This window comes from Crassostrea angulata, chromosome 5 (genome assembly GCF_025612915.1).
Source record: "Crassostrea angulata isolate pt1a10 chromosome 5, ASM2561291v2, whole genome shotgun sequence".
NCBI classification, from domain to species: Eukaryota; Metazoa; Mollusca; class Bivalvia; order Ostreida; family Ostreidae; genus Magallana; species Magallana angulata.
The window spans coordinates 40,852,866-40,873,727 of record NC_069115.1 but is presented as its reverse complement, the minus strand read 5'-3'; the positions used below and the strand labels follow the sequence as shown (position 1 = coordinate 40,873,727).

The window sequence follows — 20,862 nt, the reverse complement described above, 5'->3', positions numbered from 1 at the left end:
ATGAACGTTTGCACGGACTACCAATTACAGAGATAGGTAAAGTTAGCTACTAGTAACTGGCTACCAGTAACTGGCTACGAGAAGTAAGAAAAGCTAGTTACTAGTAACTGGCTACGAGATGAAATAAACTTTTGCTACTAGTAACTGACTACTAGTAACTGGCTATGAGAAGTAAGAAAAGCTAGCTACTAGTAGCTGACTACGAGATGAAAGAAACTTGGCTACTGCATGTAGTTACTAGTTACTGTCCAAGTGAGAAAACATACCTAGGATTTCTATCTGTGTTCTTGATATGTACATTTCACTATATCATCATTTACTCATATTCCTCTCATACTGTCATCGGTAATTGGTGCATTTCATATAAAATATCTCTATTTTAGACAAAATTGTCCATTTGACTCAAGTAGCTGTACTTATACCAATGTAGATTGAAAATATCAACAAGTGTTATTATTTATAACAATCTATCATGTCATCCGCATGCTTAACAACAAAAGTACTCAGATATCTCTCTTAATCTGGTCAGCTACCAGTGCATTTCGTTTCGACTATCTCTATTTTAACGACAATTTTTTTCATGCCACTCAGGTAGCTGTACATAAAGATTGAAGACATCTACAAGGGTTGTTAATATTGACATTGTATCAGGTCATCCACATGATATTACGATAGAATTACAGAGATTACACAGATATCTCTCTTTATGTCGTCAGCTACTAGTGCATTTAGTTACAAATATCTATATTTTTTGGTGGTTTTATCAATATATTTCAAGAAGCTGTATATCTATAATACTATATTAAAATGATAGACTCGAATTGTTGGTCTTTAATAACGGTAAATCGGAAGAGTACTGTTTTTTGTTTTATATATTCTAAATATCATTGGTACTTGAAGATTACCAATATTTTTTATTATTTCTCAATCAAGCTTCGCTTATTAATAATCAACGAAAACTCCTAAAAAAATTCCGGAAATCATCTTAATTTTTTGGATTTTACAATCTTGCGCATGCGCATTACATTCACGCTTAATCACGGGAAGCTCTTTATTTTATGTTTCCACAATATCACATTTGCATGGATAAAATCAGAGACGATAAAGAAAATGCGTTTAAATTTTCATTAGAAATATTTTTTTTGTTCATCAAAGAAAATACGGGAGATAACTCTAACACGGTGCATTAACTATAAAAAAAATCCCAAGAGTTTCGAATGTCCACATGGTGTGTTAAAAACGTTGTTGAAGAAATGTTGAATTCCGCAATTATAGAATGAAATTTTTCAAAGAAAGGTATTTACAGCTTCAAAATGGTTTGTTTTGAACAATTTGACATCTGAATAATTGTGTCACAGCTATTTGAGGTATTTTAATAAAATGTTAAAAATGGAGATATTTGTTACGAAATGCATTAGTAGCTGACGGGATGAAGAGAGATATCTGAGAAGTTGTGTCGTAATATAATGTGGATGACTTCATATAATGTTGAAATGAGCAAGACAGCACATATCATCAATTTATATATACAGCCACTTGAGATATGTTGACAAAACCATAAACAAAATTAAGATATTTGTAACAAAATGAACTAGAAGCTGACGAGATTTAAAGAGATATCTGAGTAACTGTGTCATAATATTATGTGGTACAGGATGACAATAAATAATTTTCAAATTAACAACACTTGTAGATATCTTCATACTATATATACAGCTACTTGAGTTGAATGAACTTTAATTGTCTTTAAAATAGAGATATTTGAAACGAAATGCACTGGTAGCTGACGAGATTAAGAGAGATATCAGAGTAATTTTGTTGTAAATTAATGTGGATGACATGATAGATTAATAATAATTAATTAATAACACTTGTTGATATTTTCAATCTATAGGTACAGCTAATTGAGCCAAATTGACAACATTGTCTAAAATAAAGATATTTTAAACGAAATGCACCAATTACTGATGAGAGTTTGAGAGGAAAAGAGTACTTTAAAGGAATAATCATGTAGATAAAATAGTCAAATGTTGATATTAACATCACTTGTAAATATATTTTATCTATTATGCAGCTACATTTATTTGAGAGGTTTTGACAAAGATGTTAAAAATGAGATATTGTTAGGCATTTTGTAGATGACGATGTCACAAAAGATGATAAATCATGTGGATGATAAAGTGCAATGTACATATTAAGAACACAAATAGAAATCCCAGGTATGTTTTGATACTTGGACAGTAACTAGTAATTAGTAGCCAAGTTTTCTTTCATTTTGGAGCTAGTTGCTAGTAGCTAGCTTTTCTTACTTCTCGTATCCAGTTACTAGTAACCAGTTACTAGTAGCTTACTTTACCTATTTCAATAACAGGGAATGTTAACATTAACTACAATATGTACTTTTAATCAGAATTTAAGTTTGAGTTTTGCCGACAGGTAGGATTTTGTTTCGGATTTTCTACCAAATATTCGTTAAATTTGTTCCTCGCGAATATTAATGTATGTATCATATGTCATTGATTTTTGTCCGTTTTCAAGAAAAATAATAATACGCGGGGGTGTTAAGGAAGCATATGGAATCTGAGTTACATGTAATTCCGTGAAATCACAAATCTTAATTATTATGTACATATTCAATATCTAAGCAACTAAACGTAGATCAAAAACAAATAAAAAATACTGAAGACAATTTTTTCCAGAAATTAGTTTGTATTACGTAGATTTACACATTGATGACGTCATGACTAAAAGTTGAATGTCGTGTGAATTTGATCGGAAAGCATTGTAAACATATTCAAAATATAACTAATCTAAGAACTCTAATAAAGTATTGTGGTGTGATTTATTGAGAATTGAACATAAGAATATTGGGGGAGATGTTAGTTTTATCAATCATTCGCTAAAAGGTATGTAAATTTGCTTTTATTTCTCGGCCAGGCTTTCCTCTGTCGTTGTTTACGATATAAAAATCCGACTAGAACAACACTACCCCGTATATATTGAACTTGAAATTTTATTCGTATCGTTAGTTTGATCATTGCTTAAATTGAATAATGCTGCTAGAATCCCATGTTGTGTGTTGTTTTGATGCAATTTGCCGTTTTCCTTGCAAACTATATAAAAGTTGGGAAGGTTTTACGAGAACCGGATAAATAACTTTTAATAAGGAAAAACATAGAAATCTAGCAGCGGTTTTGATTAAACTGAGATGTTTTGCTTTCACTTGGTATGTTTATTTTATTTTTGAAACCGCGGGGTAGTGTTGTTCTATCTCATTTTATGTTAAGGAATATACGCAAGCTATTTATAGTTGTCACGTGATAATGCACCAATGTGGCAGTTATGTACTACCCGATTGTATTGCACTGACATCTATTTAAAAGGATAATACTAAGTTTTTGATCTTATTCAAAATAATTATTTAATTTCACGATTTTGAATATAACAGTCAAAATAAGACGCTAAATTCCCCATATGCTTCCTTAACACCCCCGCGTACCTGTTTTGCTTTATAAAGTCCGAAAATGATGTAGATTTACAAATAGCTAAAGTACATTAAAAAAAGAATCATCTACAGTGGTAATTTATTTTCATAAAAAAGGGTATCTTTAACTTTCCCTCTGTTTCAACTGGTTGGTTGTTTTTTTTCTCTTGTCCGACACCAATTGCCCGGCGTATACACTGTAGCTAAATGCGAAATTGAAAACAAATATACAAATATAGCTAAAGTCGAAAATGGGAATTACGTGTATCTTATGAATTCATATTCATACCTGTTTTAAAGGAAGATACCAGAAAAAACAAAAGCAATTAAGAGCATGTCTACGAGGAAACCATGCAAATATGGGGGAAAAAATCTGTGGTATTGAATTATTTTACTTGCATAAAAATTGTTTCGTCTTGTTAGTGTTATTCAGTAGGCCTATATCACATACTGAAGTTTGAAGGAGACTTGTATCTAGTCTAAACTGCTATTTTCTGTCCCAATAAATTTATGCAGCACATTTGGACGATTTTTAATCAAAATATACAAACCTGTGATAGAAGTGCAATTAAAATAGATGAAGGGGAAATTTTCCAAGATAATCTGATTAACAGATTATCATTTTTTGCTCGAAAAAATCCACAGAAACGAGAACTGATTGCTTACAAAGATTTATAATGGGGTATGTTGACATCATTCGGAATTCACTAGGAATGCCTCGTGCAATTTTTCATCGTTATCATCGGAGTCTGTTGCAACAGACATCCCATTCCGTACGTGTATATTTCAATGGCCAAATATAAACCACCCTGCAGGTGTTAAAGTTAGACTCCTATTTATAAGCATTAATTTTGACTGTTTGAATTTATTAAAGCTATACACGCTATAATTTACGTCAATTTTGAATGACAGTGAAAACGCATGTGTTTGTCTACTTATAAAAGTTATCCTTAATCTGTAAATTACACTGGTGAATTCCATCTCGTTACAAAGATATAGATTTTTAATTGTTCATTTTCCTGCCAAGAAAATATGCCTTTTCATGAATATTGATGAAGGAAGAGCAAACCGACCTCATTGCGCATGTCCGCGGAGAACTAGGTGGTCGTTATTGTTTGCCTAATTAAATATCCAACTTGATTTTTAATATGCTCAACAGTTGTTAATTTGAAATACATACATGTATAATGAGTAAAATACGTTTGTCATTCACGATACCCTTACTTCTGCATTAACACTTATAGGATCTATAAATAGCACATAGGGGAAAAACACAGGTCTACGTCATTTTTTTAAAGGAAGTATTCATATCTACTCACAGGCTTGTATTTTTTTCTTTTGTTTGTACTCATATATCGGACAAATTTATGCTTTACTGAAAATATCCTTTCCTTTGTGAAACTATCACAATTATGAAGATGTTGACCCTTCACCAGTTTTGGAATGATAGGCTAAATTTAGCTGTCGATATCACGTGATAGATTGATATTCACGAGGAGACATTACTTTCCGGGCAGGAAAATAAATATTTTTTATTGTTTAATATTTGATATATTTGTTACGTGATCGATTTGAGCATTATAATTAACAGCATAAAGGTAACTTTTATTAGTAATCAAACACATACATTTTCCCCTTTATTCAAAATTGACGCAAATTATAGCGTGTATAGCTTTAAGCAAACAAATAATTGTAAAAGTGAGTAAATGCACACCTTTTCAATGTGATTCGCATTTAAAGTATTAAATCATAATTAAATCACTTTTATCAATTATAACTATACCTGTGCGCAGTATCATTGCAAGTTTTGATCCGCCCGATGGAAGAATTTAATGTTAGCTATAGTTCATTTCTTCGATCCTTCTTTTACATATTTTTTTATGGATCAGACTTTTTTTTAAGTTGAAATATTCATGGAATTTTGAAATGACGGGGAGGGGGCCAGAGTTTATTAGTTCTTGAGAATGTAACACAGTAAGTACATCTGAAATAAATAAAGATCTCTACTCCCTGCTTCTCGATTAGCAGTTTATCTCCTCTTTGAAAAAATTAAGGTTTGTACCTTTTCTTAAATTTAAAGTATACTAGTTGTAAAGGAAAAAAGAAGGTGTTAGGTTACCCTTTTACCGAGGATATCAACCTGCGAAAACCGCATATATATAAATATAAACATGAACTATAAAAAAGTTTTTCCAATATTAAAGGGGCATGGTCACGATTTTGATCAAATTCAATTTTCATGTTTTTATTATTTACAATGCTTTAGAAATGCATCTCGAATGATCAAAGAAAATTTGATAGTCATTCGTAGAGTTATAAGCAAGATACAGCGCTCACAATTCTTTGTCATGTAAACAAGGCTCGTGCCCTGTTTTTGTTTACATAGGTTCAATATACCAGTAAAAAATCTTTTTCCAGCTAATATGTCTATCTTTTTATTTATTTTAAGCATAGATAAACATTTCGTAACGTTTAACACATTCGTTTTAGGCTTAAAACTGAAATGTTTACTTCTACGTTCAAAATGTAAACAAACGTTTTGTTTACATAGCAAAGAATTTCATGCTCTGTAACTCGCTTATAACTCAACAAATGACACTCAAATTTCAGTTGCATATTTAAAATGCCTTTTTAAAGCATTGTAGATATTAAAATCGAAAAATAATTTTTGACCAAAATCATAACCACGCCCCTTTAATGAAGACATCATAACTTGTCTTTGTGGGATTGTTTTCACTTTCTTATTGTCTTGTGATTAAAAAAATTGGAAAAAAATGTGTCTCTATATTATATTGATCTGATATCATGCTGATAATTTATTATGTAGTATATTTCTATTAACGATTTTTCAAGCCTGATTTTGGGTCCTTCTACCCCTCAAACAATAAAAGTTCAATACTTTATACTGTCGGACAAAAATAATTACCTAATCTACCTTATTCCATGATTATTTAATGTGATGAACATTCATTGGCAATTGGTTCCACACCACTTCCGCATTTAAAAAAACCGTTGTCTGTTAAATTCAACAAATATATGTTTAATCATTTTATTCCATGGAGGTGATCTTTTTGGTGGGTTTTTTTTTTTTGTTTTTTTGTTTTTTTTTGTTTTTTGTTTTTTTGCTTTCTTGTTTTTTGGTGGGTTTTTTTATCTATTTATTTTTTATCTATTTATTTATTTATTTTTTATTTTTTTTTTGGGGGGGGGGGGGCTATGAAGTTTGGTCCTACTTCCTGTTTCAAAAGATTACAACTTCAAGTATAAAAAAATGAAAAGATCAATACATGTATCACTAGGTTTATCGAATTAGCAAGGAGAGAGAGCGATATATATATATATATAGAGAGAGAGAGAGAGAGAGAGAGAGAGAGAGAGAGAGAGAGAGAGAGAGAGAGAGGAAAGATTGTCAATCTTTAATAAACAATATGTATAATGGGCACTCTGCCTGTCTTAATGTGTAGCATTGGCAAATAATAGGGTGCTTACTTTTTCTTTCATTAATAGTGAGATAAGTCCACTTCAGCTTATATTCAAATTCTCATTTTCCCATTTCTCGTGTTTTAATGGTTTTGATTAAAAAAAAAAACCTAAAATGTTTTGAAGCAACCCTTCAGTTTAGTAAAATATTTTTGGCTCGCGAATATGTATGGGTTTTCCCCATAATAAACGTGTGAAAATGTAAAGCTAACGCTAAACTACAGATTCTTGAGAGTTTTAAACGTAGAAAAATGTCCAACTTTAAGACAATATATTTGCAATATTATTGAAAGTCCAAAGACAGATTTTTGATATATTGCAAAGATGAATGTCCTTATATAACTAGAAACAGATTTAGTGAATTTAAAGTGCCACTTTCTGACTTTTAAGCATTTAAAAATTCTATATTTTTACAATTTTACAAAAAGTTGGAAACATGCCAGATTCGTTACCTATCTGCACTTAATAGAAAGTGTTCCGAAGATAAAACAATATATTGGGTTCGGAATGTCAATTATATTTAGTTAGAAAAAACGTTGTGTATTCGTTTCGACACGTGCTATGATCTCTCTTGACTAAAAGTGAAAACTATTTTAAAATTTATTGTTCATATCGGGAACAAAGTGGTAGCAGAGCGTGGTTTAATATGGGAGACGATGAAGAAATAGCAGAAGCGTCAGGAATGCAGATGATGGGAAATCAGGAAAGTACAGCGGATGCAGATATAGATATCGACGTTCTGAAACGTGAGAAAACGTAAGCTAAGTCACAATTTACGAGAGCAAAGCATCACTTGTTGAACTAATTAGATTCTGATTTGCCTAGTCTTGGGAAATTATGTAAGGCTCGAGAACGTCTGATTGATTTAAAAGTACCGCTCATTAATTGCTTGTTGTCGCTTTCCGAGGAGTACAAGAAGGCAAACGACATTATAAAAAATATCAAAGACATAACAAGAAATTGAAATGATTGAAGATAATATTGAAAATTGTCAAGACAGAGTTCAGGATTATCTAGATGCACGAAGAGGTGATCAGCCAAGTGTTGCGACAGATTCATCACATGAAAGTGAATACTTTGTGAATGAAGAGATGAAGAAGAAATTCGGGCCAAGAAAAAAGGCAGACTCTATTCGTGAGGAGGTGCGCAAATTTGAAGAAACAAAAAGGGAATTGGAGGAAGAATTTAAGACAAAACATGAACAATTAAATGAATCTATCAACGCTGGATACAGAGAACTTGAACAAGTTGAAAATGAAGCACAAAGGATATTAAGAGGATTGAATGATGGTTTTGAAGATGTAGACAATCATGAAAGAGAGGACTGAAAATACTGATGCTAATCAAGACTCACACATTCCCTCATCATCTGAGAAACAAGTTAATGTGACCAATGATTCTGTGCATGGCCCTACCGTTGAAAGTGATTTGAGGAAAGAGATGAAGCGTGTGACGATTCCTGTCTTTTACGGTGACAAAAGGAAATACGAGAGTTGGAAAGCTGCCTTCTCAGCATGTATTGATAAAGCTACAGCGACTCCAGAATACAAACTTTTTCAGTTAAGACAGTATCTTTCCGGTGAAGCTGTAAAGCTGTAGAACCGCTATTAAGCAGCCAAAGATCGGCTTCAGCGGAAGTTTGGATGACAACGACAGCAAGTCATGTGACATCTTGAACAGTTGGATTCCTTCAGACCTATACATGCAGAACATTCAAAGGATTTGGAAAAATTCGCAGACATTCTAGACATAGCAATCATTAACCTAAACGATTCAGGTAGAACAAATGAATTGAAGAACGGATCACTGTACGTCAAACTTCAAGAGAAAATTCCAGAGACCCTGCTGTCTACATATCACCGATGGGTGTATAAGAAGAAAAAGACTGAATCGGTGGAATCTTTGAGGGAATGGATCTTGCAGGAATCCGAATTCCGAACAGTGGCAAATGAAACTGTGTGTATGGTTTACAGGTTGATTCAAACAATAACTTTGATAGTAAAATGTGCAACCGTGATCGAAATCATGTTAATGATCATCAAAGATCATTTTTCACAAACACTAAGGCCTTCAACAAACTGTGTCAGATGTGTCAAGGACAACATGGGATTTGGTCATGTGAGGAGTTCAAGAAACTTAAAGTGTCCCAGAAATGGAACCCTGTCCGTCAGTCGAAGCTGTGTTTTCGTTGCTTGGGGTCAGGACCCTTGGGAAAGACATGTAGAAGGAGCAGACCTTGTGGCATTGACCATTGTACCGAGACACAAACTATTGCACATTGAAAATCGAACTGTGAACTAAAACACAGATAGATATCAACGTGATCTATCTGCATCAGAATTGAACCAGAATGATTCAGAATTTCTCCCCTTTAGAAGTCCACAGAGACCAAATTCCTCTGTCAGAACTGCTGAAAAAGTAATGTTGATGCCCAGATATCAGTGAATCAAGACAGAACTTTGACATGTCATGGAGGGGAGCCACAATTTATCGCCTTACGAACCATTCCAGTAATAGTTAGAAATGGAACAAAGACAATGAGTGTAAACGCACTGCTGGATGATGCCAGTACACGGACCTACATTAATGCAGATGTTGCAACAGAATTGGATTTACATGGCAAACTACAAAGAATTACCGTAGTTGTTAATGACAAAACTGTGTCATTTGAAACTATGCCAGTAAAATTCCAAATAAGGATTGTCGATGGGAAGACAAAGACTAAAGTCGAAGCCCTAACAGCTGACAAGGTTACCGGTGATATGTGTGTAATCACCTGGAGAAAATATCAACACAAATGGGACCATTTGAGAGGACTTGAATTTCCTGGAGTGGGAAAACATTCTATGGTGGATAGTCTGATTAGAATGGAACACAGTGAACTTCATTATGCTTTCTAAGTCGACCAGATGAACCAGTGGCTAGACTTACTCCATTATAATGGACTTTATTGGGAAAATTCCTTGTAGCAGTGAGATGTGTGTTCAAACTCATTTACTTACTTATCCAGAATCAGAAAAGTCATAATGAATCAGACAAGATTTTGTGTAAATTCTGGGAGATGGAAAATTTCAGTGAGCCACAGAAGAAACAGTCATTTAGTCCAGAGGAGAAAAGTGCGTATGAGAAAGTGAAAGATTCATTGAAGTTTGTTGATGATATTATGAAGTAGCTACTCCTTGGAAGGAAGAAAAGCCTGATTTACCGTGTAATTACGACATGGCACTACAACGTTTAGGGAACACTGAAAAGCGATTAATGAAGAACCAGGAAGTGGGAGATTCTTACTCAAAGACTATTGAACAGTATCTGGAGAAAAGATACATACGCAAGATTAATCAGGATGAGGAAAAGTCCGGGAAATGGTTTCTTCCGCATTTACCTGTCATCCGGCCAGATAAGAGCACAGCAAAGACACGTATTGTGTTCAACGCATCAGCAAAGCATTGTGGTGTCTCATTAAATGACATGATTCACTGCGGATCAAAACTTCAAAATGAACTTTGTGATGTGTTAATTAGATTTAGATTCAGTGTGGCAATAGTATGTGACATTACAGAAATTTACTTAAGGATTAAGGTTCCACAGGAAGATGGACCTTATCAACAATTTCTCTGGCGTTACGTTAAACCAGAAGAGAAACCAGATGTGTACGAATTTAGCAATGTTGTATTTGGAATAAATTCGTTGCCACTTCAAGCACAGTTTGTAGCACATACCCATGCTGAGACTAACAGAGAAACTTACCCCATGGCAGCAGAGACTGTTTTGAAATCCACCTACATGGACGATAGTATGGATTCAGTATCTACCGAGGAGGATGGAGTCAAACTCTACAGGCAGCTATCAGCATTGTGGGAAAAGGCCGGCATGTATGCCTGGAAGTGGCGATCAAACTCAGTGGGGGAACTGCAGCATATCCCAACAGAAGATGTTGTTCCCGAAGTTGACCTGCACGACAACCGTTTATCATCCGTAAAAACCCTTGGTGTGCTATGGAGGGCCAAATATGACATCTTTATATTCAAAGCAAATCCACCAGAGGATGATTTTGCTTACACAAGCGGATTTTCTACGGATATCGCAATGCTGTTAAACCCTTTGGGTTCCTAGGACCGTACACAATAAGAGCTAAAGTTCTGTTGCAAGAAATGTTGACTGCAGGTCTTGACTGGAGTGATGTGTTGAGCGAAGAACTCATATCAAAATCTGAGAATTGGTTTAAAGAATTGACAGAGCTATCACTTATTGAAGTACCGAGATGCGGCTCCACTTACCGCAGTCAGCATACCTAGATTGGAATTGATGGGTGTAGTATAGGGATTAAGGCTAACACTATCAGTGACAAGTGCTCTGGAGATACACGGTGACCAGTGCACATTTTGGACGGACAGCATGAATGTGCTGTGCTGGATCAAGGCACAAAGTAGAAGTTTTAAGCTCTTTGTAGCAAATTGTATTGGGGAAATACAGTCGGCCTCAAATCCAAAGCAGTGGCATCATGTGCCTACAGAAATCAACCCTGCTGATATGATATCGAGAGGAGTGACGGTCTCACAGTTACAGAAAGACAGTGTCTGGTGGAGTGGGCCGCACTTTCTTACCCTGGATGATTCACAGTGGCCGAATCAGATTGTTGAAAAACAGGACCCTGAGAAGGAAAGAAAGAAGTTAAGCAGAGAAGTTGTCAATGATCCATATTAATTCTTAACAAGATCAGTGGCCTATAGAGACGTACAATGTTTTTGAACCCAGAATCCTATTCCAGCTGGATACTTGTAAGAGTTTAAGCTTGGATAAATCGTTTTGTAAATAACTGCAGAATGAGTACCAAGGACAGATTTAAAAGTGAAAAGAATACTGAAGAAGTTAAAGAGGCAGAAGCTCAAATCATTAGAACAGCCCAGAAATGTGAGTTTCACTGTGAATACAGATTGCTGAAACAGACCAAACCTCTTCATCCGAGCAGCAAGTTATTGAGTTTGAACCCTGTAATTGATAAAGACGGGCTCCTGCAATGTGAAGAACGTTTGAAATACGCAGAATTTTTACCATATGATGTTCGATACCCTGTCATTCTCCCTAGAAACAATCGTATTACTACACTTATTATTAATATCACCACGAAAAAGGAAAACATGTGACAGGAACAAATCACACACTATCTGTGATCTCATTACGATTTTGGATCACATCTGCACGAGAGGAAATACGAAAGTGGGAACGACAGTGCAATAAATGTTGCCGCAACAAAGCCAGACCAGAACAACTAATGGGTCCCCTTCCATCAATTCGTACAAAGCAGCCATTACACGCATTTTCCCGAACAGCGGTTGACTATGGAGGATCTTTCATTACGAAGCAGGGACGCAGAAAACGGCGAGATAAGAGATATACATGTCTCTTCACGTGCGTGATGTCAAGAGCAGTGCATCTAGAAGTTGCCTACGGACTTCATACAGATTCGTTCCTCAATGCATTTTACCCGATGGTTAGCCGAAGAAGTCTACCTACAGAAGTTATATTGGACAATGGAACGAATTTTGTTGGTTGCAACAATGAGCTTATGGAACTATACTCCGTCTCGAGTTTTTGCTTCTACCACTTTTTACTTGATATTTCAATAATAGTAAATGCCTTTGTGTTCAAACTACGTTCATCCACTTATATCAAAAATGTAAAGATTATCTGTTTTGAAACGCCCCCTCTACCGCTTCAGGTTTCAATACACATCCAAAAATTGAAAGTCTACGGAGATTTTGCATTGCATCAGCCATTAATAAGCCCGATGATTATGTTAAAAAATTGCGCGATGTATTCCGAGTGTATTCCGAATGGAGAAAAGATGTAAACATTTCCCATTACAAATCTCCGTAAGAAATTGTTTTCGTTACTGTGAAATTTTATGAGTGAAAAGGGATAATTGATAAATGAAGATTTCTTTGATATATTCCCTTTCATCGCTTTCAATTGTATTTCTTTCACAGGTATGTGCATTTTTATTAACAATCATCAAAAATTGATGGAAGCAATAACTTGGGACAGACTATAGTTGGATTATTTGACCACACAAAGATTCAACAATCTACGGCAAACCTAGGAGGCACTTTAATCCGCCTCTTGCGCCTCACTTTGGAGGTGTCCATGAAATCATGATCAAAGCAGCGAAATGAGCTATCTATGCAGTGATCGGGTCAGCAGATGTTACAGATGAAGAGCTGGTGACAGCTTTGCAGGAGCAGAAGCTTTGATCAACTCAAGACCCTTGACTTACTAATCGGCAAACCCTAACGATGATGTTCCGTTGACTCCTAACCACTCCCTTCACGGGCAGGTGGGGGGATTATTCGCACCGGAAACTGTGAACATAACTGCATTCAACCCACGGAAACGTTAGAAAAGAATCCAGGAGCTTGTGAGACACTTCTGGCATCGATGGATGCGCGAATGGTTGCCAGGACTGAACGTACGCAAGAAGTGGAATCTAACTCACAAAGACATTAGTGAAGGTGACAGGTGACATTGTTCTCGTAATTGAACCAAATTTACCTAGTTGACATTGGCAGCTAGGCGTGTTCTAGAAATTCATACAGGCAAAGATTGACATGTGCGCGTGAAAGTCGGCCAGAAATCGATGACCCGCCCAATAGCTAAGCTGTGTCAATTGGAGTTCAGTGACTAAACAAAATTGTTTCAAACATTGTGGTCACGAATGACTATCAAATATGTGCATTACTTTTTAATGTTTAAAATAAACAAGTCTTAATATTTTTTATTTTAATAACAAAATCATGTAATTTTGTTGATGTGCAAGCAATCAAGGAGGGGAGAATGTTCCGAAGATAAAACAATACATCGGGTTCGGAATGTCAATTACTTTTTGTTAGAAAAAACGTTGTGTATTCGTTTTGAAACGTGCTATTATCTCTCTACTAGTGTATCTTGTTAGTGCTAACTCTAAATGATTTTTTGAATTTATATTTAAACTTAGAATTCTTAACAATAATTTGGTTAATTATGCACAATTTTATTCTCAAAAGGGTCAAAATGCTATTTTTAGTAACAGTACTTATATTATAATAATGCTCTTTCCAACATTATTTTCCTACATATCAATAATATATAGTGCACTCGTATAACAAGGTAATGCATCTAGTATTTTTGTCGACAAAACGTCAGCAGAAATAAGTTAAATGACAACATAAATTATTTACATGCTACCCTGAAATCACTGCAAAACATTTTTATCATTAAAGCTAAATATAAGATTAAACAAATATATAACAAAAACTATGTAGCTAAAAAGTAAAAATGTGCACAAAAACTAAATGGCAAAAAAACACATTTGCTTTTAAATACAATGAATGTTATTCCCGGATCAATACCCTAAACATATAGAGTTTACTACAATTTTTAAACAATATTCTCCCTCAATCGTAATGGTACGGTCTCTGATTTCCATAAGCCCAGCTATGCATTTGCCTCCTTGATCCATACAGCGCTGCAGATATTCGGCGTAGATTTTCTGTTACATCGGTTTTATTGCCCTCTACCAAATTTTTGGCCGAAAAAATTAGCAATGCTGCGTCAATCAAAGCTGACAGTGGCCCAATTATCGCGCCAAGAATGGTTATTCCTCGAGCAGACACTTTTAACAGACTTATTGGAATCATTATCAGTCCTTTGACGGCCCGAACGATACCGGGAATGCTTTGGACATCCGCAAAATCAGAAGATTCGATGTTCTGATTTGCTTGTATTTCTTTTGATAATTCAGATAATTCTTTCATTTCATTATTGATTTCTCTTATTACTGACTTCAGGTTATCAAACCTTTCTTTGTAGCAGTTTTGGTACCGTTTTAGTTTGTCTATTGTACCGTTGTTCAGCACGCTTTCAGTTATCTTTGCCCCTGTTGCTACGGTGCCTCCAGACACTGCCATAACTGCACCCCCAAAAGATAGTAAAGTAGAAAGCCCCCCTGTTGCTGGAGCAAACAGAATTCCAACACCAGTGAGAACAGCTCCAACTATACCAGTGCCAGTACCTGCTATAGTAGCAATATTTACGTTTTTGCGACGACCTTCAATCTCCAATACTATCAATTCGCAATTTCTTTGAAGGATTTGGTTGCAAATCAACCACTGGTCAATTAATGTGCAAGCACTGTGGAGAAGGCTGTCTATTTTTCTGATTTTTCGCATAAGTTTGCAATCTGAAAAGAAAAATTTGAATTAAGTTTAATAATGTTTCTAAATAAATCCTCGGCCTAACTTCCGGTATAACAAGTACAAAACAATAGTAGTACTAGCATTTATACACACATGCCTGCAGTTTGATGCAACAGATTATTTTGTGTAAAAATTAAAATATCGTTTCATTTTCGTTTGGATTATTTGTGGTAATTGATTAGTACCATTTTACAATAATTTTCAAAGTTATCTTAACGGGTTCCAAGGCATTTTCATTTTGACCACCTTAAACCTCGAGTATTAAAATTCTAAAGGCAAATACAAATGCATATTTTTAGTTGCTATCGATATCTTCAATACTCGGACCATCAATTGAACAAGATGAAAAGCTCTTCGTTAAAACAGTTTTACGGTTAAAGCAAGTCCATTCTCTATTTCATTTACAAATTCATTACACAGGAATTAATTCCCAGGACAGTGGGTTACATGTACACTGTACTTATAGCCTTCAACTACGACAAATTGAACGTACTGATAATACATCAAACTCAAAATGCATGCTTACATGTACTGAAAATTTGGATTAACATTAAAGTATTTTGACACATAAGTATGTTTCCATTATATGGCACAATAAGACCTACCTTGAAATGTATGGTACTCTGTAGCATCAGCATTGTGGTCAGGCACGGCAGGTGCATCCAACGCACAGTTACAAGAGGCCTGCTTCGGAACGATTCTGTAATACAGCTTACTCCCAGATTCAAATAGTGTGATGTAGTAGGTTTTTTCATCGGGACATCTCCTTGAAAATGACGTTCTTTTTGTTGGATCCTTCCTTCTCTTTCTCACCATTGAATAATCCGTCCAGAAACTCTCTGTCAAGGTATTCGTGTCCGTTACACGGAGCACGAATATTGTAGTCTGGAAGAAGGTACAAGCAAGCCACAACAGTAAATCGTCACAAGGAAGGTCATCTTCAATTCTTTCTTTAACCAATTTAGCCAATTTTTCATTGCTGGTTCTGTTATTTTGAATCTTTCCACCTGACTCTTCGTATGCTTTGATTATTGTTCCTCCCAAGAAATAGATATAGCTTTCCACATTATTCGAAAATTCATTACAGAGTTCTTCAATCAGTAGATCAACGTGCTTTTCGGTTCCAAAAATCTCTTTGCTTAAACATCGAAGCAGTGAATGGTGGTTTATTTCAACGCAATCAATTGTTCTTTTTCTCATATCATTTCTCTGCATTGCTATTCTCACAGAAGAGAATGTCGAACAAGCAGGGAAATCCCGGATTTCCATTTCAAAGTTGACCCTTTCCGGGTCCGTGGTTAAAAAAGTTGGTAGTGGATGATGGCGGTCATCTGGATACACACAAGGCAGAAACTGGGACTCCATATCTTATCAAAAATAAGAAACATCTGAATTAGATAGTTATTGGTCTTAAATGGTATGCTTTTCGAAAAAAGTACACATGTAAAGGCAATTCATAAGAAGGTGTTACATGTAGAAGCACACTTAACTTGATTTTAAACCTTTAAATCAAGATTGATATATATCTTTGACTTAAAATAATCAAGTACCTTGATATGCAATGTTAGAAATTAGAAATCAGAAATAACACTTACTCTGGCTGTTTCTAAGCAAAGAAAGAGGAGCAGGAATCTGACAATTGCAGCCACGTAAGGGAATGATTCTGTCAAAGGTACCGTTAAGGTGGTTGTAAAAAAGGGTAATGTAGAACCTACAGTCACTGCTTACAACTGTCATGCTTAGATCTGGCTCAAATTTGGTCCAAATGAAGCGTTGTGAAGCGTTGAACTGAGCATGACCATCGTCAACTTTTTTCTGGTACATGTAGATGTAAATCGGAACTTTTAACCAATTTGATAGTCGTCGGAGCTTCACGTCATGATCTAAGTCTTCACGTCCCATGGCATCTTGTAAACCACTTGTTTGATAAAAAAAAATAGACATGTAAGCTTTTCTTAACATAAATAATAATTTACAGTTAAACAAATCGTAACTTAAAAAAGGTATATCTGTGTTTCATTTGTTGACCTTCTACCTTTCTTAATCTATTGTAGCACATACCTTGCAAGGTATCCATTTTCATTTCCATACAATTCCTTTGCCATGGCTTTGGCAAGCGATCCTTCTCCGCCATTTATTTGATCAATGCGGCGATCTTCTATTTCCAGTCGTGATATAACCATTGTCATAAACTCTGCTGGAATTATATACTCATTTCGCGGAGGCCAACAGTTTCGAATATTTGGAATATGCCTTAAATGTGCGTGGTTTCCTTTTCGAATTTCTGGTGGACAACAAGGGTGTTTTACTAAATAGAAATAGAAAGCAAAATCTTTACACTTTTTTCTTCAAACAGATATTCAAATTTATCAAATACGCCATTGTTGGCACTTAAATGATATGCACTTCATCAAATCTAAGAAAAAGGTAGACATTTCGAATAAATCGAAATCCAGTAGCTACAACGTATTAAGTTAATAGATAGACAGATGATAGATGAATGTTGCTTTGTTTTTTGCGGGGTTTTTGTGTTCAATTCTCTTACTTATTTAGACTTCTTTTAAGATACCTACACACTGCCTCATGGATGTTGCCTTTAACTTTTCCAATGTGACCTTGTATCTGTGGTTTCTGTTGACGACAGGAGCAAGTTCTTGATTCTGTTACATATGGCATATAAAGCTTGTTGTTTTTGCCTTGAACACGGAGAATGATTGGGGAATCGAAACAGCTCAAATAGCAACAAACCACTGACATATACGTCTCCCATTCATCTCTTCCCGTTATATCAATGATCATGTCGACGTTGTATACAGAGGACACTGCAAATAGTTCCCCCTCACCCGCAGCTTTCATTCGACTTCTTACGTCTTTAACGTGAGTCTTCAAACGTTTCCTTTTGTCATCTAAGCTTGTTTCTTCGGTGATTGTGTCGTCAGCGTACTTGCAAAAAAGTTCCAAATTGTCTTCCTCAAGTTCAAAATTGCAAATGACATTCAGAATACGACCATGATACTTTTCTGTTCCATAAAACTCTAAACTCAGGCGATGAAACAAATCTTTAACATCTGACTTTTCACCGTAGGCAACGTTTTGGTCAAAGAGAACAGAGAAATCATTCACAAAGCGTAAACCAAAACAATGCTTATGGTTTATGTTGACCATTTGGCCTGGACAAGACTTTAGATCTTTAATCTTGTCTTTGCGACCAATTCTGCCAAATTCAACGACTCCATCAGTTTTTACCAGCATAAGCAAACATAAGGGCTCCATATGAAGATTTTCTTTACTTGTTGGTGCAAAAATGTACCCTTGAAGTTTTTGAATATCCCTTTCAACAGAACGGTCAAAGCGAATAACACAAATGTATCTTTGTAGCATTTCAGCAGCAGCAAAAACTTCTCTAGGTGTTGGATGTTTCTTTGTGTTCATTATCTTTTTAAACTCAAGTTGTAAGCAATCATTAGATGAAAGGAATTCGTCATATGTTACACACTGTGGTAGAAATAAATGATAGTACATTGGATTCTTCATCTGGAATTCAAACAGCTTGCTTTGCATTTCTCTTGCTTTTCTCTGAGAGAGATGTGTCCTGTCCATTTCTGCCATTAGACAGTAATAAAACGAGTAACAGTCTGCAGGATAGGCTGTCAACATGTAACCTTTTCCCTGAAATATTTTCTTCGGTTCATCCATGTTGCTTGATTTCCTTTGCTCGATCTAAAATTGTTTACTCATAACTGTAATGAAAAACAATTATTGTAATCAATTTGCATGTATCTTTAAATAAAATTCTCGTAATAAAGAGAGTACATATCTACGTAAGATCGTGTTTAATCTGCATTCAACAAATGCGATGCGAATTTTTTACTCATGATGGCCAAAGGAAAACAACCAATGCTGATATTTGATGATAAAATCAATAGTTTTGGCAATTGTACACACTAGATGATGTGCCAATTTCATACTTTGAAAAGTTTATTAGCGAAAACAAAGAATGTTTATTTAACACAAATTTTAGTTTTCAAGAAAAGCGCAATAAAAAATATGAAAATGACAAAATGAGCTAACACAATATTAATTACTTGAAATATCGATTGCATGTTTTTATATATACATGTAGATGTTTCTTAAAAAGTCAGGATTATAACAAATTTTTATTTTTTTTAATTTGATGTGATGAAAAGGATGTAATTTTATCCTCCTTTGTTTTGCTGTAGTAAATTCTATAGTCTTTTTTTCTTTTTTTCATAGGTGGAAGTATTTCTTTCCTATAGTGGACATACATGTAAAACTCCAAGCACTTATTGACTCATAAGACATAAGATCTTGAATGATGACAAAAAGAACGCTATCATTTGTTGGTGGTTTTTTTTCTCTTCTTTTTTTTTTGGGGGGGGGGGGTCATGCATTTTTTTTTTACTTTTGAACTTTGGATACACTATGCATTTTTACTACAAAGTGGTAGTTCATGTTGACATTCTGCAATCTTATACATAGCTTAATGGAACATAAAAACGGAAAGTAGCTTGCCTATTTATCCTACACAATGGATACCTGATAGTCCGTGTGATATCGTATACGGACTAAGAAGGTATCGATCGTTTCTTTAATTCAAATGCTTAATCAGAATATTTATTCTACTAAAGCTGTTCTACGTACATTTATATTAGTACTTTAAAAAGATGTGTGTATTGTTTATAAATCCTTACATAGCAAACAACATGTGTGATTTAAGAGCAGAATAGCCTGGAGGAAAAGTTTCGTAAACCAGTTTAAAGTGATCAACCACATTTCATGTGATCAATTTGGCCGACCGCTATATACCGGTATCTGTCTCATGATAATGTGTTTCCGGTTTGTTGCATTACACCGCAGACTTGCAGTACTGCATATTTTAACATCAATCGATTTTTACCTCAGAATTTCAAAGAATCCATATAGCTTTTATCCATGACTATTTTTGTTTATTCAAAGCATCGATTACCTGCAAGATTTTAAATTGTTCAGACTTTTAGGAATTTTCTTTGAATTTTTCGTTACTTCTTTTTTCTATTAATTTTTTTTTTCTTGTGAAAAAAATGTTCAGTCAAATCACGCGATTTTTGCTTTTAACAACTTTGAATCGGGTAGAGATACCAACAAATATTTGTTTAGAATGTACATGTAACATGTAACGCTTCATCTATATGTATTTACATTTTCCTGTGTCTTTGCCTGTGATAACACTAAGTATCGATTTTGTACTACAAAACCCATAACTTCAAATGACGCCTTCGGGCTTTATTGGATTTGATCACGCCCGACCGAAATTATCACCTCATAATACTCAAAGAATGATCCCTTATTCCTTACGTATTTTCAAATATACGCTGATTAAGCTTAACTATAAATAACCCCAATGGACTGCTATACTTAACAAGCTTGAAACATTGTTAAAGCACAGCATTCAATACAAGCCCCTTAAAATTTTCCCTACCTATAGTTCCCATGTTTCGCGATTTAGTTACCTGACTATCAGTATAAATTACCTGAATGTCAGTTGAAAGTTGTCAACGTATCCGACGTCTTTAAAATCCAATCTGTTTGACCGAGTCAACGATGCATTCGCTGAGACGTGTAGGGCTCCCAAGTCGGACCAATGTCAAGGACGTTTGAAATGTAAAC

The 20,862-nt window shown here is 34.9% G+C and overlaps 2 protein-coding genes across 3 annotated transcripts; one reads left to right on the top strand and one right to left on the bottom strand.

Moving 5' to 3' along the window:
- The first annotated feature begins 10,183 nt into the window (after positions 1 to 10,183).
- LOC128185417 (uncharacterized) lies at positions 10,184 to 11,077 on the top strand. The gene has a single exon (XM_052855014.1). It carries the CDS (start codon positions 10,184 to 10,186, stop codon positions 11,075 to 11,077), a length of 894 nt encoding a protein of 297 aa, XP_052710974.1.
- A 2,895-nt stretch (positions 11,078 to 13,972) lies between these two features.
- On the bottom strand, positions 13,973 to 20,862 carry LOC128185715 (uncharacterized). 2 transcript variants are annotated; one of them, XM_052855348.1, is made up of 6 exons: positions 20,727 to 20,862; positions 17,769 to 18,935; positions 17,257 to 17,503; positions 16,791 to 17,113; positions 15,801 to 16,562; positions 13,973 to 15,179 (listed from the first exon to the last, which is right to left on the bottom strand). In XM_052855348.1, the coding sequence occupies exons 2-6, from the start codon at positions 18,889 to 18,891 to the stop codon at positions 14,395 to 14,397; spliced, it is 3,240 nt and encodes a 1,079-aa protein (XP_052711308.1). In that variant the 5' UTR covers positions 18,892 to 18,935; positions 20,727 to 20,862; the 3' UTR covers positions 13,973 to 14,394. The 2 variants fall into 2 exon arrangements, with proteins under 2 accessions (XP_052711308.1, XP_052711309.1); XM_052855349.1 differs by having other exon boundaries at positions 17,769 to 18,915; positions 20,727 to 20,833.